At 36.1% G+C, this 22,444-nt stretch overlaps 2 protein-coding genes across 2 annotated transcripts; one reads left to right on the forward strand and one right to left on the reverse strand.

The window, feature by feature from the left end:
• Window positions 1-746: 746 nt before the first annotated feature.
• Window positions 747-13,510, reverse strand: IntS6 (Integrator 6). Its single transcript, XM_053759331.2, has 17 exons — window positions 13,241-13,510; window positions 13,072-13,149; window positions 12,051-12,290; window positions 11,369-11,549; window positions 10,894-11,108; window positions 10,157-10,342; window positions 8,766-8,918; window positions 7,924-8,154; window positions 7,302-7,496; window positions 6,683-6,892; window positions 6,111-6,311; window positions 5,506-5,657; window positions 5,039-5,165; window positions 4,554-4,653; window positions 3,938-4,083; window positions 3,257-3,392; window positions 747-2,834 (listed from the first exon to the last, which is right to left on the reverse strand). Exons 1-17 carry the CDS (start codon window positions 13,355-13,357, stop codon window positions 2,614-2,616), a joined length of 2,889 nt encoding a protein of 962 aa, XP_053615306.1. The 5' UTR covers window positions 13,358-13,510; the 3' UTR covers window positions 747-2,613.
• Window positions 13,511-15,512: 2,002 nt separating this feature from the next.
• On the forward strand, window positions 15,513-21,617 carry Snup (Snurportin). Its single transcript, XM_053760926.2, has 10 exons — window positions 15,513-15,689; window positions 15,785-16,004; window positions 16,335-16,425; window positions 17,051-17,218; window positions 17,546-17,734; window positions 18,030-18,160; window positions 18,518-18,666; window positions 19,065-19,216; window positions 19,786-19,895; window positions 20,283-21,617. The coding sequence occupies exons 2-10, from the start codon at window positions 15,847-15,849 to the stop codon at window positions 20,362-20,364; spliced, it is 1,230 nt and encodes a 409-aa protein (XP_053616901.1). The 5' UTR covers window positions 15,513-15,689; window positions 15,785-15,846; the 3' UTR covers window positions 20,365-21,617.
• Window positions 21,618-22,444: the final 827 nt, after the last annotated feature.

Genomic DNA, 22,444 nt, shown 5'->3' on the forward strand with positions numbered 1-22,444 from the left:
GGTCACCACGAGGCACACCGGCCATGGGAGACTCCTGTTTAGGCAATTCAAGATTGTTATGTTACTGTTATCAATTAATAAATAAAATATATGTAGATATGTGTTCCATAAAGAAGCAGTTAGTTAGATAGTACTGTCAAGGCATTAGGTATTATATACCTACAGTTATTTTTTGTTTCACAGATATTAATCGTCGATAAGAAAATCGGACTAGGTATAGCGGGATTTCGATAAGTACGTAGATAGGCTAACAAAATCAAAGATAAGTTTTATCTTTTATAACGTAGTTTATTTAAAATCAACTCAACCCAATTTTGATTAAATAGAAATCAAATATAGAAATGGATCGGGGCTCTAATTTCTTATGACAAACAGCAGTCCACATTCCTAATAGAATCTATCGCGGGTACCTACCGAGCCCAGCCGGCGCATCCAATTTCTCGTTTTACACTATCTATGTTGTTGCAGGCTATTCAGTCTTTCTACTCCCAGGCGGTCTGCAAACGCCCCAAATACCGTTATTGTTTGACGAACTTAGTTAAATTACGCCCCGAATGCTTCAACTCAAGAGTAAATACCAGACATCGCTTCTTCACCCCTGACGAAAAACGAGGTTGTGTGAGGTGTAAACTATAAATACTTACCTACCGAAAATTGATTTGAATACATTTTCGGAAGAAATCTTCGAAGGGTTGACCCTTGGAATTTTTTTATTGGTTTTTTATGGTATCAACAATAAAACACAGTTTAAAAATCCAATAAGGACTATAATTTACTTAGAAAAAGATATAATACACTTTACAATTGACCGTCCGTCTGTTAATCTGGCCAGACTAACATTCAGAACAGAACCTGATTCTGTCTGAATTAAATAACAAACATTAACACTTGTAGCGACATCAACAAGAAACATAAACATTTCATATAGGTAATATCCCATATAATCAAACAATGGCATACTCTGAAAGTATGGCCATACTAACAAACGTCTTGAGTGATGCTAAAAGCACCCTAGAAATTCACTTTCATTGGTAATATTCAGTGACCGAAATAAATAGAATATATTTACCTAAACTAATATAAATATAGTACATCACACTTTCAGGTACCTTTTTGTACCATATACCATATGCCATGGCATTGCTAATTACAGATTGCGAAATTCCTTAACCAATCAAAAAAAATTGTAAATGTGTTTTATAAAAAAATACAAAGCTTACGTGAACTCTAAATCCTAAAAATATTATGTGTATGAACATTTTCTTGTTTCGTTAATCATACATAAACTCCATACATCATGTAATCCAACGTAAAGGTTATATCTAGGTAAACATATTCTACTGATCACCAGTAAAAATACAATCTATATTTACAGTGGGTATTTACAATGCTGGGAACACGCGGACATTTTGTAAAGACACTTCGTACACATTCAATATTGCTTATATACATTAATAAATTTATTTATAAAAATTAAGTTGGTATTAATCTCTGCCCCTAAGCCAGAAAATTTATTTTTAATTCATATGGAATGATTCATCTTATTTGGAAACAAATCCAATTTTTTTTACCCAATTGCCCGAAAAGGAACATATTATCATGGTATAAACGAAACATTACGAAAACACATGCGGGGAAAAATGTTTGTCGTTACAGAGGTGCGTCGCGCGATATTGAGACGTGTATGTAAAAGCCCGTGCACACCGAATTCGTTACGATTTCAGGGAATGCGTAAGCACACACGCTTCTTCAACACTTAGACAGTGTGAGGTCAATCTTTGACTAAAACATTAGTGCGGTAATATTTGGAGCAAGTGTCATGTGTGTATATCAAACCATGTATTTTTAGAATGTACGTTTGCTCGTGAAACAGTAAACTTAATTCTGGCAGTTGTTTTTAAATTTCAATTAATTTCGTTTTTTTTTTACAAATTATAAAGCAAGACTAGCTAGGGTTGACTGTAGTCTCCAAGGGACTCACGTCATCTGAAATAAATCGATGACTAATGCCAATATCTCTTTAAGTAAATACGCCTTACTTTTTAAAGTAACTTTTGTCTATTATCCGATAATTTTCATGAATTTTAATAATTTTCAGGAGATATTGGCACTTTACCGTCGAAATGTTGATTTCCATAATATTTCATGTGAAATCAGGTTATGACTTTGGTCCCGGTAATTGCCAATAATAAGAACGATTAAGTATATGTCGGCCTAGGGATAAATCAAATTTAAAGTATGTAAAATTAAAAATATATATACTGCACAGGAATTCATATAACAATACTGCATCACCGGAAACAATAGTTCACTTCTACTTCACAAAACTGGCTTTAGTATTCCCATAATTAATTTATTGCGGACATTTGTCGTAATACAAATTCAGGATATGCTTTAATTACAATTTATTATTCAATCGGTTATTAACAGCAAAATCGGGGGTAAATATGACATATACAGAACATTGAAAAAGGAGATTACGGAAATCAAATAAAAAATCTGTTGCTTCAATATGAAGACCACGGAAAGTTATTTGATTCGCCACACACCAGAATTGTTCCTCTCTTTCCGCATAACAAGAATAACTCTTGTGTCTGCGAGGGAGGCGTGGCACTAGCTGTGGTTGTTTGTGTTGATGTACAACGAGTTGTTGATTCTCTTCACCGAGGCACTGTTTCCATTTTTCTCGAGACCGGCCAGAAAATCCTCCAACAACTTGGCCAAAGGTTTCCTTTTAAACCTTAACGACTCGTTAATCACTTCACGTATCACTTCTTTCTTATTATCTACACTGCCTTTCAACTGTTTTAAATGTTCGAAGAGTTTCGTGAAATCTGAAAATAAGAAATTGCGAATAGGTTCTTATTGGGAAATAATGTAATGTAAGGGATTATGAGTCGAATGTTGTGGCAATAAGGCGTACTATTACGTACAATTATAATAACATTACATGAGAGTTTAACGAATTATTTGCAAACACAAGTTCTTTTGAAGATCAAATCAAGATTCGAATTAAATGTTAATGATATGTGAAAGATATATTAATGCTAGTTAGAAATGTGACAAAGTTGAAAGATCAAAACTAATAAGGTCCAAAAAATATAAGTTGTATTATTGTAGCTCGATTCCCGCAGGATTTGCTCAAAAAGTAAATAATCAACGGCGCCTCAAAGTAAATGGCGCTACAAGTATTTTAAATAATAACGTGGGACAGCATTGCGGTATGAAGCTAGTAAAGATGCGATAAATATGAGACCTCTGCCGGGGCGGCGCACGGCGCGGAACACCTCCGCGCGCACGTCCATGTTGTGTCGCTTGATGTCCGCCAGCTCCTTGCGCGACGGCGGCGGCTGCGGCGGCTGCGGCAGCTGCGGCAGCTGCGGCTTGTCCAGCTGACAATTGTTACATATATTTCATATACACACTCATACATTGGTAAATAATTAAAAATATACAACAATCTCTTTTTCATCTGAACGTTTCAACGGTAGCTCCCTTAGCCGTTACGCGTCGGAGTCCAGGCTCCGCTTTTCTACTTTTGCGTCTCCACTTCGCACGGTCGTCGACATCTCTAATTGTCAGACCATAAAATTATGTAACAAGATAGATTGCTGGTAAATCCCACTGTTCCACCAGGTTAAATTTATTTGTAACTAGTTGAACATTTAAAAATAATCTATACACCAACCAATGACAGTTATCGTACACTGCGATTGAGCGATGATATGCCGGCTCCACTCATTCGTCGAACAATTTGCTAAACTTTGGCGGATTCGATATACATTGCTTGTTTTAAATTGGAGTAAATAAAAGCATTAATACTAACTACGCAATGTACACGCATTCGCGTAGGCATGTGTCCGAGTTCGCCAACAACGTGGAGCTGACAATAAATATATGATAATTCGTAGCAAGTTGGCAAGCAGGCTATATATACCTTTCGTTTCTTGGGCTTCCTGGGGCGGCCGCGGTTGTTCTCGGCGGCGATGCCCTGCAGGATGGCGTTGATCTGAAGCTCCTGCGAGTCCTCGGGCGGCGGCGACGGCGACCGCGCCATCTTGCTGCCCATCGTTGTGTACGCGTCTGGAATTTGCACATTTATTATTGCAATTTATTCCACGATCATCGTGTCCACATATAACCGGTTGGGTTCGGGGCTGTGAAGCCGCGAAGCCCGAGGCCAGAATAAAAAAAGAAGAAAGGAAAATTTTAATGCAATCCACATGGTAATATGTTCTTGAAAATTCCCGCTCGAATCCTGATTGTTTTCATCTCATTCGTCATTTCAGATATCATCAAAGTTTTTAAACTTACTTTCACATTTATAATATTAGTTAATTATATTCTTAATTAACTAATATTATAAATGTGAAAGTAAGTTTGTTTGTTACCTTTTCATGGTCAATCTAATCAACCAATCATCTTGAAATTTTTTCCTAGTTTACAATATAAATTAAAATGTAATCAAACCCTAACACAGACTTCAAAACGTAATCCCTATTCTCGATAAATAAAATGATTATGTATGAAAATAAAAGCTTTTAATAACTAACCGCCATTGAGGAAGGGCTTGATAACAGGTGGTAAATTAGGCGGCGCGGCCAGCGGCGGCGGCGGCGGCGGCGGCCCTCCTGTGTCCACTATAGGGGGCTCCTAGAATTTGCAAAATATACTTTTCTAAAGAAAAACTATAAGTAAAAATGTTAGCTAATGACCTTGTAAATTGGAAATTTATTATGAAAATTTACCAGAAATTTATCAGAAAGACAAAGTTATGATTTCTGGTAGGTTCAAGTGAAAGAATTTCATTACATGTAGCTTAAAAACTAAATATAGTATTCTTAAATGATTTGGTTTCAATGTAGAATGCGCGGAACCTAGTCGCGCAGACACGGTGCTACAGTCGCTGACATGCATACAATAATAACATTTATATCCATTTATCACAGAGTTTTTTACGTGGCCTGGAGTGGATATTGAAAAAATTATATGACCAGAAAATCACAGATTTTGAAAGACAATACTATCTGGCACGTACCTCTGGCGGGCGCCCCTCGGGCAGGTCGAGGGGCGCGGGCGAGCGCGGGGCGGCCGGCGCCGGCTGCGGAGGCTGCGGCGGCGGCGGCGGCGCGGGGGGCGGGGGCGACACTGACGGCGACGACGGCCTGCAAACGTCATTATGTAAGTAGTAGTCATTGGAATATACAGGACATGCCATACTCCTGGCAGAACGTGTAAGGTCACACGATCGTTTCATACATAACATCTATTTGTACAATGTTTCATTTCACTGGCTTTTGAAATGAAACATTGTACAAATAGATGTTATATATTGTATGTATATTCAGATTTTAAAAGGAAACTTAAGCTAAAAGTTAAATTTTACTAAATAATGAAATATAAAAGTTCGGAACTCGATTAATTCCCGTTCGAGCTTTGATTTTTTTGATGACATACATATATCAAAATTAATAAAAGCTTGTAATAAAAAAATTAGGCGTGCACCTCCTGGCGCGCACGTGGTGGGGCAGCGGCCCTGCCTTCCGCTTGGGGGGCGCGGCGCGGGGGCACTCGGCGCCGCGCTTGGCGCCCCCGCCGCCGCCTGCGCCCCGCACCGCGCCCACCGGGTCCACGTCCGCCTCGTCTACCATCATCCGCTGCAACAACAATGTTATGTGTGAATTTATACACAAACACACAAAACAAAACACTAACTACGACAAAAACACTAACTAGCGCGAATTGAAAAGTATTCAAAATGTTGTGAATATAGAAAGAGAAATCCTATGTTTTATTATTGTTTTTTTTTTATTTTATTTTTTTCATAAATATACACCACGACACTAGTCTTCCACAGATGTCCGATCCGCGGAAATCTAACCTACCACAACTACCACGATAATCACGATGACATAAAGACAGATGGTAAGCTAAGGCCATTTTGATTGAACTATTTGTGTATACTAAAATATAACTTCAATCATATATCAAAAAAAAAGAGTCTATAAAATAAGCATATTAGTGCTTAAAAGAAGGCATCAGCAACTAGTTTATACAAAGCAAAATTGTAGATAAGAACATTTAACAGACTTTAAAACGGATTGTATTACCTTGTCAATCTTGAAGGGATTGCCGAACATATGCTGTCGCACGGGCTGGGACTCGATCTCTCGCAGCTGCGGCGTCATGCGCTTGAGGTACTCTTGGTAGTTACCCATCTGCGCCACCGGCATTGAATGTACACTGTCCTCGTCAACCAGCCTGGTGTGAGCCAGCGAAGGTTGCAGGAAGTTCGCGCGCATTCGGACCACCTGAAAAATAATTCTTTAACTTTGCCTATTTTTTTATCTCCCGTCTCAAGTTCCCTCGTTTTCCAGCGGCTTGTCTTTTATACATATTTTCAAGTACTATTTATATATAGCCTTAGCACAGACACCGACCAACCTATTTACTTGTTACATACAGTCGAATTTCGAACGCCTAGACGCAAAACAATCGTGAGAACTGAACGCCTAGACGCAAAACAATCGTGAGAAGACTGAATATTTCGGAGAGGTTGCTTTTGGGAAATAAAATACGTATCGCGTCTTTCATATTTTGTGAGCCCGGATGCACCCGGCTATTTAGTTGACTGATGCACTAACAACAGCACAAAATATATAAAATATATAAACAAATTTACCTGGTCCAACAGATCCCTCCGCTGGATATCAAACGGGTTTCTGTAAGTGTGGGCCTGGGCCTTGTGTCGGCCCCGCGAGAGGCCCACCACGAAGCCCCCGAACTCGTTGAGCTGGTCCCGGAGCGCGGAGAACTTGTCCTGCAGGTACGGGTGTGTGGTCAGGTCCTTCTTTAGCGGCGAACGCGGCATTACGCGCACGCTTTCTGCCAGCTGGAAATATTACCATTTTCATTTTTTTATACAATTTGAGGCTGGCATATACTAAGCAACTGAAGCCTCGATAAAAAATAGATTTGAAAAATATTACAATTCATTCGGTATTCCAATAATTTTAAAGTACCTTTAATTTCTAAATATAAAATAGTTTGGTGACATCGATTGCGACAAAAATTCCGCGTACTGTATTGATGTACATAAACTGGATTTTTTGTGTGATAAATAAAAAAATATGAAGGATTTAGGGTGTCCTTTTCGACTGAAGTGGTCAAAGGCCAGTAAAAAAATTAAGTTAACGTAATGACGTTATATTTTTAACTGCGTGAGGTTTATTGTCATTACCAGTTGTATAATAGCTTTGAATTATTTGACAAATAAAAATTGTTATTTAAAAGAAACTTACCTTCTGATTATTACTACTGGAAGCTTTGTTGATGACATCCGTGCACAGTTTTTCAAACTCGATCTTGGCTTGGTTTTTCAGTCTTTTCAAATAGTTAAGGACAGAGAAGCTGAGAGAATTATCTTGAGTATCCGGGATCAAACTTTGCAGGAGAGGCGAAGACGCGCCCATTTTCGTTAGAGCTCTTCGAAGAGGCTGAAATAAAAAATACATTGGATAGTATACAATATAAATCAACTCAGATTTGATATTAAAATATCAAAAGCAATGATATCTAAATGAGTTTCACAGCGTCATGTGGTTCTCGTAGTAGACCAGGACCATTCGAAATTCTCCCGGGAATGTTCAAGCCAAATTCAAATGTTTATTTTTCACGAGACCTCGAGACATCACAGCAAAATTCATAACACATGTCCTTTCTATACTAATTGAAGAGAACTGACAGCAAACAGTTCATTAATGTGTTGTCAATGTAAAATATTACTACAGTGGAAGATTTAAAGCTTACTTTATTATGAACGATATCGGGCCAGGAGAGGGCGTAGCGGTAGACGTGTGAAAGATTAAGGTTAAAAGTAAATACAAACCAGCAACACGCTCAGGAGAAAGAAACAAAACTTACAGCGACATAATACGAAGGCATCCGATCTAAATACTGTTGAAAGGCCTGCTTCCATTCAGGCGTTGGCTTGCAGCGGTGAAGTTTGAACAACTCGTCAAGTAACGGCAGCAATACAGGGTAGTTGTAAGGCAAAACAAACAGATTCACACAGCTCAGGTTAGTCGACGCCTTCAGGTAGCCGAACGGATGGCTCACTTCGTTGTTTTTGCAACCGCTGTTAGCAACGAAAACCTGGAATTACAGAATATGTTGACGTCACAGAGTAATAATATGAAAATCATAATTTTTCACTTCTATAATGGTGTGGGTGCAAAGAAGGGTGCCAACGGCTTATCTTCACACGCAGATTACAAAATTTGAGATTCTTCTTTTAGGGGATTAGGGCTAGCAACTTGTCACTGTCTCAGAGCTTCTATCAATATCCAATTCATAAGTCTACAATCCGGCTTAATATGGTTTTCTTAGCTCTATCTAAGGCAATATAAAGATGTGACATTATATCGGTATTATGTGTCGTTCCGCCCTAGAATAGGGCCATTCCATGTTCTATTGTGGATATCATTTATGGCGACTAAGGGATACTTAGCCTAGGCAGCTGATAGGCAACAATAGCATTCCCAAGGAGGGTTGACGTCAGGCAGGCGGCCGTTGTAAAAACACAGCCGAATCTTAAAAATGTAATGTTCTTTTTTAATGAAGTCTAAGACACATCACATCATACTTTACTGTGTCATAGCCCCGAACGCAAACGGGGAAATGTGGTGATGGGCGAGAAGACTACTAAAAATAATTAAGTGATACCACTTATCAGTTTATTACAAAATGAAGATTGTAAAACTAACCTGCCAGCAGATAGTGGGCTGTTTCCTGGCTAAAATGAACTGTGTCAATGGGCTGGGCTCCAGCTCATACTTGTCGAATGGAAGGTTGTCGATCACCATCGGCTCGTGGCTGAGACATGTGAACTTTACCACTGGGTGCGCTGAACGAGGAGGCTGTAGATAACAATTAATAATAATAAAATTGTTTATTTTGCCATAAATCCATAATTGTTAGTAACAATGTTAGTGACAAAATAAAATACAAATACACAAACAACCTTCACCATTCAATGCCTTAAAATGGGGCAGCCAAGATGCTTGAATATCATTCTTAGAATGCTGTTGCTACTGCCTCTCAAACGTAGTAAGACGGTGGCTGCTTTCTTGCAAATAATCAATATGCAAACATTCCTAACGTGCTGCATTTTTGAGCAGTCTTAACAACATGTTAAATAATAATGTTTATTGAGCTTAAGAAAAACTAGAATAAATACTGTAATCATAATGACCATGAAACACATAAAATAAATGTTAAAATTTTACATTGAACTTGTGTCAATGATAAACTTATTATTATATTTAAAGTCAATCAAATTTTAAAACAAAATTGAATTTTCAGAATACAAATTAGTTTTATATATTTATTGTATACTTATAAAAACATGAGTTAGGCATATAAAATACAGTTACGAAATAAAATAAATATGCGTGTCTATGAGTTTTAATGGTTTTTCAATGAATTCTAACAGCAGTAATTATTACATCTTTGACCTATAAAATGTACACTCTGTAAAAATCAATACTATAATTTGTTCTTATCTAATTTATACAATAAAAACGTATCACTGAAAAAGCAATTTGGAATCATCATAAACATTTCAAGGTGATAGAATTTCTATGCTGTATTGTAAGTCATTAAAAATATAGGACTTTGACTGTCCTCTGAATTTTATTTCTTTAGCTTATTAGCTAGTTTGTCTAAAATTCAGAATTTTCTTCTTTCAGTCTCCTCGCAAACAATAACTCATCAATCAAAGATGAACAAAAAATTTTATCAATTACAGGCAAAGGCACTGGAGACAGAAAATCAAAAGAATGGTGTGTCAACTAGGAATGCCGACGACCGTATGAAATGGAGTCTAAAACGTATGAGTGTGGTCAGATTGCCTAATAGGGGACTTGAATAAAATCTGAAAGCAAATCTGGCAATAACACACTCGATAAAGAAGACAGCGATCAAGCAATGTTTTACAAACCACCGTCATACTAATGCGAAAGTTCGTAAGGATGCATGTTGATTACCCTTTCACGCAAAATCTACTGGACCGCTTGTTATTAAATTTGGCACGGGTATAACATAACCTGCAACAACACACAGGGGCGCAGCAAGTTAAACAATAAAGCGAACTCACAAGCGTGGGCGCATTGGGGTCGGGGCGGAAAGACTCCGGAATGGGCCAGAAGCCGACGGCGAAGCCCTTCTGCGCGACCGTGCGCGGCACGTAGATGAGGCGCCGGCACGAGTGCCACGCGGCCGGCGCACTCGCCGCGCCCGCCGCGCCCGCCGCGCCCGCCTGGTAGCTGCCGCCGTTCCAACGCTGCGGACATTGTATCGTTATACAACTTGACTTCATAAAAGTCTAAACAAGCTATCTATTCAATAATGAGCCTTTTATTTGATAGATGGATTGATGTCAGGAAGACGGCCGGTCATAAAATGTTTAAACGATTATTTCTTACGTTGTCACCGAACTTGGGCGCCATTCTAAGAAACTATTCAAACATTGAAACAGGTTTTATCTACTTGCATATGACTATTGTAATAAATAGGAAAGGTTTGGAAAATATTGTTACATGCATTGGTGGATTTATTAACATTTAAATAGATCTTATAACAGAGATTTAAATGGGTCAAACAGATAGGGAAGATAGGGAAGACAATCTTCCTGAACATATACAAGAACATGGGCGGTTGTTTTTTAGAAATGATATATCCATTTGACTGGAGTTTATTTGTCTATCTAGTCTTATTGAAATGTAGTCGTAAAGCTTGTAACCTATAAAAACGCATAGACAGTATATGTATATATTGCATATATGTATAATATTAGTATGAATTGAAATAGGAAATACTGATAAGACGACATACCCCATTCCTCTCCCCGTCTCCATCGACATCCTTGTCCGACTCATGGGTTATATCATCTGTGGAGTCGGCCCCGTCGCGGTTGGCTCCGCCGTCGACGGGAGGCGGGTCGGGGCCAATCTTCTCGAAATTGATGACGACCCCGCTTTGCACCTTCTGGACCAAACTGTCGATGCACTGCATCAGCATACGGTGGGATGTGATGCAATAAGAACGACCTGCAATTCATTTTGTACAAATTTAAAACTAAACGTAAAGCATTACAAATGTAAAAACTAAAGATTGAGATGTGGGAATTTTGGATAAGACTTACCTTAGAAATGTATTATTGCATTCCGAAATAGGGTTGACGTCAGCCATTAGGAAATTCACTGACAAATATGTAAAAATTTTCAAGGTTATTGTTATGCTGTTCCTAATCTTTGCTGCGTTTCGGTCTGCGTCAATATCTTTTAGCCTAAGTAAATAGTGTTCTTACCTCCAGTAACTTCGCACATGGCGTCGATAGGAGAAGAATCAGATGGAACGAGGCCCGTATCTCTCTCGACAGCAGGGGTGCCAGCGAGACGCAATACCAATGAGAAGAGTCTTTGGTCCCAACGAAACGGTTCTCTGGTCAATTCAGACCCAGGTATAGGGCAGTTCATCGGCAAATTAAACTGAAAATATTTAGTAACACATGCTATCAATAAAAACAAATCATATTTAAGCGAGTTCTACTGTATATTGGTTGTAGTTAACCAATTTATATTTTTAAATAAAGTAACAATTAATTCCATAAAGCAACTTACAAGATAAGATATGGGAAAGTATACACATTGATAGTTTCAATTTAAGCAGGTCACATTATTATTTGTAGGAACTTGCACAGCTTTTGCTAGAGTGTAAATGTGTGCCTTTTAATTTTTTTTATAGTGAACAAGGAAACCCAAAATGAAAGGGAGATACTAAATAATTTAAAACATGTCTAGTATTTCAACTAATAGAAATAACAAAATAAAATGTTACTTTGTAACAAAAATGTCGTTTTTGAATCTAAACTAAGCATTATAGAAAATTTTAGCACAATCTTTAATTCCTAACATAGTTACATACATTGTAAGTGCAAGTAAAATAAAATCTTGTTAAAAAATAATTTCATTTTGGAAACATTTACTTACTTCTTCCTGTATGCCAGCATTACTTGATAGTTTTCCTCCATCAGTAATAACAACAATGACAGATGGTTCCAAGTAGAATGGACACCTTCCTTGTCCATAGGTGTCTATGCCTGTCTGCATCCGGTTTATATTCAGAACATCGAAGGCATGTTTCAGGGCTGCACCCATTGTAGTTAGCCCAAGGCATTGTAAATTCTTTAATTCATTTATAAATGTTGCCAAGTTTTCTTTCCATCCCGCCTGGAACATAAAATTTATTTAATTTGTAAAGCACAGATGCTGGACCAACATTCCATATATTTTAGTAATAAAGACTAATTATAATGGTAAATTACACCTTGGAGTTATGCTTGTTTCCATGGGATTTTTATTAGTAGATAGAGCTATGGGTTAAGCAGTAGCCCTACATAGTAGTATCATAAAATCTATTCTAAGATATAATTCCATAAAATAGTGTGTGTGAACTTGAACAGTACCTAGGTAATTTGTTTTGCCTTATCATTTTCCAGATACCTAGTAGCAAAGTCATTCAAAGAGGTAAGTAGATTTTGTGCTATTTTACTGGTTATATTCCAACTAATATGCAAATAAATAACATTAGGACTATTATTATATTAGTACGCACTGAATGTCTCATTCTAAACATGAAATGAAACATTGAAACATTATTAGAGACATATTAGAAGGAATCAACCATAGATGCAACATTATGCGTGCGTAATGTTCAAATTTCCCCCCCAAAGCGTCATTATGCTAGTATGTGTCGGCGTGGCCAATGAGAACGCGACGAGAGCGCAGTCGCGACGTTGCGAGCGCTATCGTGAAGGCAGCTACAGCGGCGCTTCGTCCTGTTTACGTCGTGCTATTTCAGTAAATTTCGTACAAATCAAAGTATGTAAATGTCCTGGATGCAGATTACAGTGTTTCACAGGTGGTCAACATGGGACCGGCATGGATCTACTGTTCTAAACTTAAATAAATAAAGAAAATCTTACTAACGTGTTCACACTGATATACTAACCTTGATGTTCGCGGGTGGCTCTTCGAAAGTTAGAAGCATATATCTGTCGCCTCGACTTTCGGGAGAACGTTGACGAACCTAGGAAAAAAATGTTATCAGTTCAACACACGCGATAAACAAATCGATCACAAAAACGAGGCGGTTGACGAGTCGATGACACTGCACGTACCTTTACGAACGTTTCCACAGCGCCCTTGGCTACATCGAGCAACGTTGGGCGTCCGCCCAAATAAGCTCTTTGATTCATGGAAGCTGATGTATCTATTAAAAAGACTATTATAGTCATCGTGAAAATTTCCTAAATATCCTTCTAAATACATTAAAAATGCGCACGCTATTATGAACTAAGAACAAAAATGGCCGCTACATCGTACGCTGTCTCGCTGAGAGGCGACCGTCAGACAGCCGCTTCGACGAGCAGCTGAACAAGCTACGCCACGAAGACTCCAAAAGTACCACGTGACCTAATCATGCTTCGGCTATTTTCGGATTCCAATAGCAAACGTTCGGCAAAACTCGTAACCTGTCATAAATGTTGCCAAATGACTGAATGTTATTTTCCACACACCTTCACATTTTTGAATGATTATTTCTGGAATACTATTACAACGCGCCACAAAAATCCATAAATAACTAGGTATGTCAAAAACACCCTTACATACTTTGATTTAATATTACTACGTTTACACTAAATCTGATTGCACACGATTTCGCCCAGATAATTTGTAAGAATTCTAATGTGGCAATACTAAAATAATTCATCTTAAAAAGCATGAAATAAAAACTATTTTTAGATCGATCACATAGGTGTTTTTTTAAATTAAAAAAAATCATATTTTTTATGTGTTGTCTTTTAGATAGTATCGGCCTATAAATTGAATTATATAAATTTACCGCATTTATAGGCGGTAAGTTTGAAAATTGTTTGTATTGCAAAGGTTAAGTAAATACTGGTTTTTATTTTATTGATTACCAGCATGCATTCATGCGTACATATAGACTTCGCTCTGGTAAAACCAAAACACAGATTACATAATACCCCAGTAACCAAAGTAAATAAATATACATCTAAACCGGAAGGTTTAGAAGGCTTTTTTTTAATCCGTCCAGTGGGATAACCATAGGAGATCACCAATAGGAGAGGAATCTCCTATTGTTGAAAACCGTATAAAAATCCGTCCGATAGATTTTGAGTTTTACGCGTCACACAGACAAACGCGACTGGAGGACTACTTTTAATAATAATTATGTAAATATTTCATAGGCGCATATTTCATTCGTAAGTAAAATATTAGGTATACATATTGATAATATAGTATTATTTTTAAATAATTATTTCGGCATCCAAGAGACATTTCTAAATAATAAAAATGCACTGTATGTATGTTTATTAGTCTTTTATGCAAAATCTATTACACGGATTGTTAAGAAGTTTGGTACACGAGTACAATATAACCTGGAATAACACATAGTAGGGTACTTTTTATTTCGAAATTCCCACGGGAGTGCAGTTAAGTAGTAAGTTATTAACAAAGAAAATACTAAAGTCAAATCAGTCACGCTCATGGAATTAGTATACTACACGGAGTACATATTTAATAATTCCATGGTCACTCTAAAATTCTGAGTATTTTAATTTGTCAATTGTCATTTTTTCTGGACATGTATGTTACGGCTAAACCCCGAAGAGCGATTACACAACGGTCTAGCAGGCTAAAGCTAGGTGTAGCCGCACTTCGGCCCTCCGAAGTAGTTGTTAGTTTTAGTTGGCTACACCAAGGTGTAGCCGCGCTGCAGGGTTTGGCCGTACGTATATTGAAGGATGATTAGATAGGTAGGTACTAATTTTATGCTAGTACTTATATACTCGTCGCAAGATAACACTTCATATACTCCCGTGGATGTCGTACGAGGCGACTAAGGGACACATAATTTTGGCTGCTGATAGGAAACAATAGCATTCTCAGGGAGGGTTGACATGAGATATTAATTAAAATTTACAGGTATATATTTTACACTTACTCCCGGCTCTGTGGCCTTACAGCCCCAAATGCAACGCTGCCATCTTTTGTCCCTCAACCCTTGCCCGACTCATACTGTCATTTTGTATTAAATTAACTAGTAACATTGAACCGGAAAGTTGGCTGAAAATCTTTTATCATAATTGGTCTGCCGTCTTTGTACCTTGCAGTACAGAAAGAGAAGTAGGACCACAGATGAAATAGATAGCAATATATGTACATATTGCATAAAAATAATGAATTAAATACTCTTAAAAAATTTGCTGTGCTGGCTCCTGTAATACATACAGATACCCTACCTATGGCTGCATGTCGTGAACAGTTTGCTTTAAACGAACTGTCAATGACACGATCATTGACATTAATGATCGTTGCATTAACTGTCACTGTCAAGTCAATTGTCATAGAAGGAAAAATAATACATATCGCGAACAAAATTGCGAATTAAATCAATCAATCAAATCAAACAAAATAACACGATCATTCGTTTTGGGAAACTCAAGGTTTCACTTCAAAACGCTACGTATTTTTGTTTCAAAAGCGCCTTCATTTTAGTTTGTTTCGCTTTAGTGTAGTGTTGGTTGTGATCTACAAATCGTGAGTTCAATCTAAACATTAGTCTTATAGTGTTCAACATAAATTAATCTCCGAAACCCAGGAGAGTTTGGTACGCGTTATTATTTATCTTGCAGGAATATTTTACTTGATTCGGACAGTAAACTTAACATTTATTGTATTATCTTCACGGACTGGTATGAATTTGGAAATGGAAGAAGTTTTGGAAAAGTTGCAAGCAACGTTCGTAAGCGATGAACCCGCCGAAAAAACGAATTTTCAAGATCTTTATAAAAACTGGGGAAGACTTGGGAACCAGGAGGAAAGACGTAAGGAGCTTCTCGAAATCCAAAAGCAGTGAGTTCAGTAATTATTCGTTCAGAACTTGTTTTGACAATTAGGTCTTTTGGGTTGGACAACACGGTTTGAAAAAGGTTTATTTTTTACTTAATACAAACATATGGGCAAATTTCTTGTATCTTCAAAAATTAGGAAATTTGACACCATCCATCCCCTTTTCTACCTCACATATCCTGAGTACTCACTCACATGAAGCACTCATTTGCAAAATTTCATGTTTCTAGGGATTTGGCTGTGTTTTGATAGATCAATTGGTTGAAACTGATTTCTTCAATTGGGCACAAAGAAAATAAATATATATATTTCATTGTACATGATTTTTTGCAGTGATCGTCAAAACAAGCTTGACAAATTTAGAGGAATTTTTGAAATCGTACAAAGAAATGAAGATAGAGATATTTTCAAAACACAATCGAGGGTAAGTTACATTGTTCAATTTGACATTTTAAGTGCAAGTGCTCTTACATCAGTGACTTCAACATGTTGCAGAGGGATTATACATTGTAACACTTAAATATTAATGATTTATTTCACACAAGGTATATACATAAAAAATTATTATTAACTATGATCTAGGTCATAGTTAAAAATAAAACTAAAATATGTTTATTTTAGCATTATATTTATTTTGTTAATAATTATTATAGTATTAATATTTTGGACACAACTGCAGATTTATTTGATGCAAGACAAGATGACTGTCTTGATTCATTTGTAGGTATTGGCTGTATAATTGTATTTAATCAACTTTGATAGTATATGACTGCAAGTAATCAAATCTGATTACTTGCAATCATATAACTTACAATTTATTACAAGTAATCACTTGCAACCTCTCAGTTCTATATAACTCATAAAAGAAAAAGTGAAAAGGTTTGCGACACCTAACCAAATTGGTTTGAATCTCTAGTGAATATATTCTACTTTATAAAGTATACATTGAAAAATAAATCATGGCTATGTAGTCAATTGAAAATAATCCATAATCATTAATCTGACTCCTGTTTGCCCATTTCGGTTATACCAATAATGATTAATTGCAGGTTAACTATACTCCAAATATATATGTTGCTGGATTTAATACAAGCCCTTCATATTTTGAAGTTCTGATGCTCTCAGAATGGATAATAGAGAAACCCGAAGATTTTTATGATAATTGGTACATAACACCATGTCCAAAGGGAAAAAGGGTACTGGTGGTTGCAAAAGATGTTAGTATTTTTGAATTCTATTATTATGCAAAGTTTATATTATACCTCTTGGTGCCATCACCCTATATTTTGTATGGGCTGATTAATAAATAAAAAGCCTTAAGAGCTGATAGGCGTCAAAAGCATTTCTAACAAGGCCAAGTAACAAGTTAAAAAAGTTTGAACATTGGTAGACCTGGACTTCAGAGTTTCACATCTCAAAGTGATACCTCGAACACATGAGGATGAGAGAGAAAGTGATAGATCATGCCTATGAAAGATCAGACTTAGTTTTATGAGCACATTTTTTAAATATATTAACTGTTTCATTTTTCAATATTATTTCAGGGTATAACTAAGTTATACACCAAATGTGGTAGATTTGTAACACAATTTCGAACTGCTTTACCTGGTGGTAACCCAGCTAGCAAACGAGCATCTTGCACTGTGATAGATTGCTTCTATGATTCGCAGCATCAAACACTTCATGTCTTGGACCTTCTAGCATGGAATAACCAACCTATGACAGATTGTGAAGTAAGTTATTATAGTTACTATTAACTATAATTAGTTACGAAATGCTTGTAATTTGTAGATTTGCTATGTTATTTAGTTTAGAACATGACATGGAAAATTGTCTGTGAAGGTCTAATATCTTAATGAATGCTCTGATTTTGATTATAATATATTATTTGCATTTTCAATACTTTTGAGATCCACTATAGTGAATCCATGTTTTGTACTATTTTTTCCATATGTACTATGTTATTATAGGCCACATCACAATGAGTTGAGGAGCAACAGGAATTGTAACAGAGATTTTTTTTTTCAGACTGAATTCCGACACTTTTGGCTTAAATCACAATTTTCAGATTTGCCACAACTAAATTTTCTAAGTAAATTAAACAAAATAAAATTTAACTTGTTGCCAATGATACTCTGTACACCAGAATCTCTGAATAAGTAAGTATTTAATATATTTTTTTCTACATATATAATAATACAAATCATGTAATCTTATGTGTTCAGACTATTGATTGGTGTTGTTTTGAAATTAAATATAAATAAATATATTAGGACAAATCACACAGATTGTGCTAGCCCCAAAGTTAGTTCTAGACTTGTTTTATGGGATACTAACTCAACGATACTATTTTTTATAACCAATACATATATAGATAAACATCCAAGACCTGGACCAATTGGAGAAAGATCATTTTCCATCATGACCTGACCGGGGATCGAACCCGGGACCTCTCGGTTCAGAGGCAAGAACTTTACCACTGCGTCGTCAAGAGTAATCTTATTTTTGTTTTATAGTTTCATGATGACCTACCCACCATTCAGAAACTTCATTCCGGCCTTGGATGGATTGTTGTTTTACCACAAAAGAGCACATTATATATCAGGGGAAACACCATTAGTGGGTTGGCTGTATCCTTTCATGGTGCCAGAAGTATTAGGATCAGGTAATTACGACAATTTGTCTATTATAATAAAAAAAAGATTACCCTTAGGAATTTTGTGTGTTCGAGAATGAATGTTCGGAGGGCGATTTTGTATTATACCTACTGTAAAAATTTGCTGAGTGAAGTGATTTGAAGTGATGTGAATTTGCTATTCGACTTGGTAAAACATAAAATGTATGGAGGTATTTAAATAATCAAACAAGAAAAGTTGAATTACGATTGTCACAATACATTACTGTCATAAAATCTCCATATAAAATGTTGTTTTTGACATTAGAAAAAGCATCTGATTTGACTTGATAGAGAATAGCCTATTTAATTACTTTCTGTTTTGTTTTTGTCCTAAAAATTACAAAAAGAAAATGCATTTTTTTAATATATTATTGTTTTTTTTCTAGATATTACTGTAAACCCGAATTATATGCTAGAAAAGCCAAAGCAATATGTGGATCAGGCAACTTTTATCCAGAATTTTGAAATAAAGTATGCAAAAAGGAGGAATAGACGGTCCAAAGGTCAAATGGATATAAACGATTATAGTTCAAATATAGTATGTATTTTTTGTTGTTCAATTTGACAAATAATAGTAATTATATATATTCCGCCAGACTCGAGTCATGGGAGAGACACCACAAAGTACCCGATTTCGTTGCCTTGCGAGAGGAACTTCCGCCTGGCCAACTTGGAAGTTCCTAAACAGACTGCGCACTCCAGTGGGCCGGTGCAAAGACAATCTGGCTAGGTTTATGCTTGACCAGTCTCAAAACATGTGCGATTGTGGCTTCCCCCTACAATCAATGGCTCATCTCCGCGCCTGTCCCAAGTGTCCAAACACTTGTACAATCAAGTCAGCCTGATGACTTGATGGCAGCTTCCGATGAAGACATCGAAGTGGCTCGATTCTGGCAAGAATATATTTGCCATCGACACGTAAAGAACGTACACGTTGTTTTTAGTATTTTTGTTGCGTATAATATTTTTTATCAAAGTTTACATCATAGTTACACATAGTCAAAAATAATAATTTTACAAAGACTTATGACAAAGAAAGAAATTGATAAAATGTAATAGTGGCCCTGGCTAGATAGCGCTTTAATTTATATTTTTCTGCTAATTTAGAGTAACACAGACAGTTCCGGGAACAACAAAGACGACGCAATGGATGCCGAAGAAGTTGTGAAACAGGATATGAAGGAAATTACTGAAAACCAGAAGCAGAATCAACTAATGTAAAAGTGATTTTTTATTAAAAGTTTTGGATATAGGTACTTCAGACTATCAAAAGATGAAAATATATGAGAGCACTCTCTCTTGGTTGGCAGCAACACTGGGTGTTAACCAGTCTAGACCATTCTATTTGTTATTGCAATGGCAAAATAAAAATTGTTAAAAATTCGTGTCCGTTTGTGAGGATGTATGTGTTAACTCTTTAACCAGGAATAACATATAGGGTACTTTTTATCCCGAAGTTCCCACGGGGGCGTAACCCCGGGGCGCTGCTAGTATTGTACAGAGATATTTTTAGGGATATTTTAAAATAAATTCCCGGGTTTTAGAAAAGCTCATAGAGTCATTTATTACTAACCAATTACTAAAAATATATACTTTTTTCACAGATTGGACCAAAGACTAAAAGTGCCATCACATGCAACAGACAGTCCTAAGGAAAAGATGGAAGAAGTAGAGAATTCCACATAATTTATTTAAATTACGTGTGATTTTCACTCTCAAGTTTTAGCTGTTGTCGCCAATATCTGAATCGTAGGAAAAAGTATATAATGGTAAAACCCAGTTTCGATGTATTGATTGTATGTTTGTATATTATGCATGTAACCTGGGAGTAAACATAATTGAAAACCAAATAGAATGATGATTAGTTGGCCAGCTATCGACATTTATAAACGTCTCTTATGCAGTGGATAAGATACCTTGAAACCAGCATGAAAATGTTGTTTTGTTAGTACTTATATATTTTTTTGTATGATTTATTTGATATCGTTGCAGCGTGTATTTGGTTTTAAACGTTATTTTTTGTGTTGTTTTTTTACAAGTAATAATGTTTTCTGTTTCTGTAAAATGCTAAGTTTTGATTTTTTTATGAAGTTAATTTCAGATAGCAAGTATAACAGATAGGTGTCAATTGACATTTTACTTTTAAAAAAACCGGCTAAGTGCGAGCCGGACTCGCCCATGAAGGGTTCCGTAGCCGCAAGTAACAACATAAAAGTTCTTGTTGATCGATTTTTGTTTATTTTTATATTTGCGTAGATTGAATGAAAGGTAAATTGCGGTTTACGATTTATGACGTATAAAAAAAGCTACTTACTAGATCTCCTTCAAACCAATTTTCAGTGGAAGTTTACATATTAATGTACATCATATATTTTTTAGTTTTATCATTCTCTTATTTTAGAAGTTATAGGGGGGTAACAGTAATAGTTCTTATAGTTTCGGAAAAAAGTGGCTGTGACATACGGACGGACGGACAGACTGACATGACGAATCTATAAGGGTTCCGTTTTTGCCGTTTCCCTACTGTGATTTAGAAGTTAGGTATGTGATCATCTTTTAGCAGAACGATGGAACCATATAACTAAAGGGGGAAGTGACATTTTACATGCATTTTAGTGGCGATGAATGATTCGACTGAAGTAACTCTACAAATAGAGGCTGGTGCTTGGTAAAAAATTACTCAATCTATGTAATCATAATTTTTTTTATGATTACGATTTAGATTGAGAATTTATCTTTAAATAAGATAAGTTTTCGAGTTTGGAATAAGAGGTAAGTATGTAAGTTTTTTGTTGATTTATTGTTTGTTTTATTATTGTCAGGAGAATATGAGATTATTGCATAAACTCAGAAGTACGTAGTTAAGTATTTTAAACTTTTTTCAGTAAAATTACACTGAATGTAACCAATATTACATAAAATATAAAATATTCAATAAAGTTCATGGTTTTACTTTCCACAATTTCTATCCTCTTTGAACCATTTTTTGTTAATCTATGTGACCTACACACAAAAATATAAATTCAATTTATCCATAGAATGAAATTTGATTAAAATTAGCTAAGTACCTATTGGTTAGTAAAATTTTTAAAGGCTGCCAATACATTTTAAAATACAATTTACAACACAATAAACTTTTACGTTTAATAACTCTTTTTTTCTACTACTTTCCAAGCTGTTCTACCCGATGCCATTTCTTCTGTCGGCTCCACACTATTACTGAACTCTGACACATGACGCGGAAGTATGAACATCGCGTAATTTGTATGAGAGCTTTTATTTACCGCAATGAAAAATCAATGTTTGCCGAATCTGTCAACAGTTCGGCAAACGTGTTTCGCGATAATGTAGCCGGCATTAAACCTTTACACACCTAAGACACCTAGGCTGAGTAGAGTTAGTAGGTAATCAGTCCACCTATGCCGTCTAGGTCATGGAATCAGTAAGGATCCCTACAAAGTACTTACTAAATCTATGGTCTAGGTACGAAAAGAGAAAACAGCAGAGAGGGGCAGGGGAAGCGTTGTAAAAAAATATTATTAGGTATATTTAATCTTTACGATATCAATATAAATAATGATCATAATAAAACGGTGCTTATTTACAAACTAATAAACCATTAAATGTCGATGTGATGGGAATGGAACTAAGTCTCATAAAATTTCCAATAGTTATTTTGATTGGTCTATCTTTTCTATATCTTCAGCTGAGAGCAAGTCATATCCTAAAATCACTGTCGAATCTTCAATATTTCAAAGTAAGTTAC

Source organism: Plodia interpunctella, chromosome 2 (genome assembly GCF_027563975.2).
Source record: "Plodia interpunctella isolate USDA-ARS_2022_Savannah chromosome 2, ilPloInte3.2, whole genome shotgun sequence".
Lineage (NCBI taxonomy): Eukaryota > Metazoa > Arthropoda > Insecta > Lepidoptera > Pyralidae > Plodia > Plodia interpunctella.

Bases quoted from the DNA above. Each gene is read 5' to 3' on its own strand.
- Snup (XM_053760926.2), top strand. From the start codon at position 15,847: ATGAATTTGGAAATGGAAGAAGTTTTGGAAAAGTTGCAAGCAACGTTC. The intron at 17,219-17,545 runs GTTAGTATTTTT...ATATTATTTCAG, and splicing joins TACTGGTGGTTGCAAAAGAT to GGTATAACTAAGTTATACAC. The intron at 18,161-18,517 runs GTAAGTATTTAA...TTTGTTTTATAG, and splicing joins ACACCAGAATCTCTGAATAA to TTTCATGATGACCTACCCAC.
- IntS6 (XM_053759331.2), bottom strand. From the start codon at position 13,357: ATGACTATAATAGTCTTTTTAATAGATACATCAGCTTCCATGAATCAA. The intron at 4,654-5,038 runs GTACGTGCCAGA...TGCAAATTCTAG, and splicing joins CCGAGGGGCGCCCGCCAGAG to GAGCCCCCTATAGTGGACAC. The intron at 3,393-3,937 runs GTATATATAGCC...AACAATTGTCAG, and splicing joins GGAAGCCCAAGAAACGAAAG to CTGGACAAGCCGCAGCTGCC.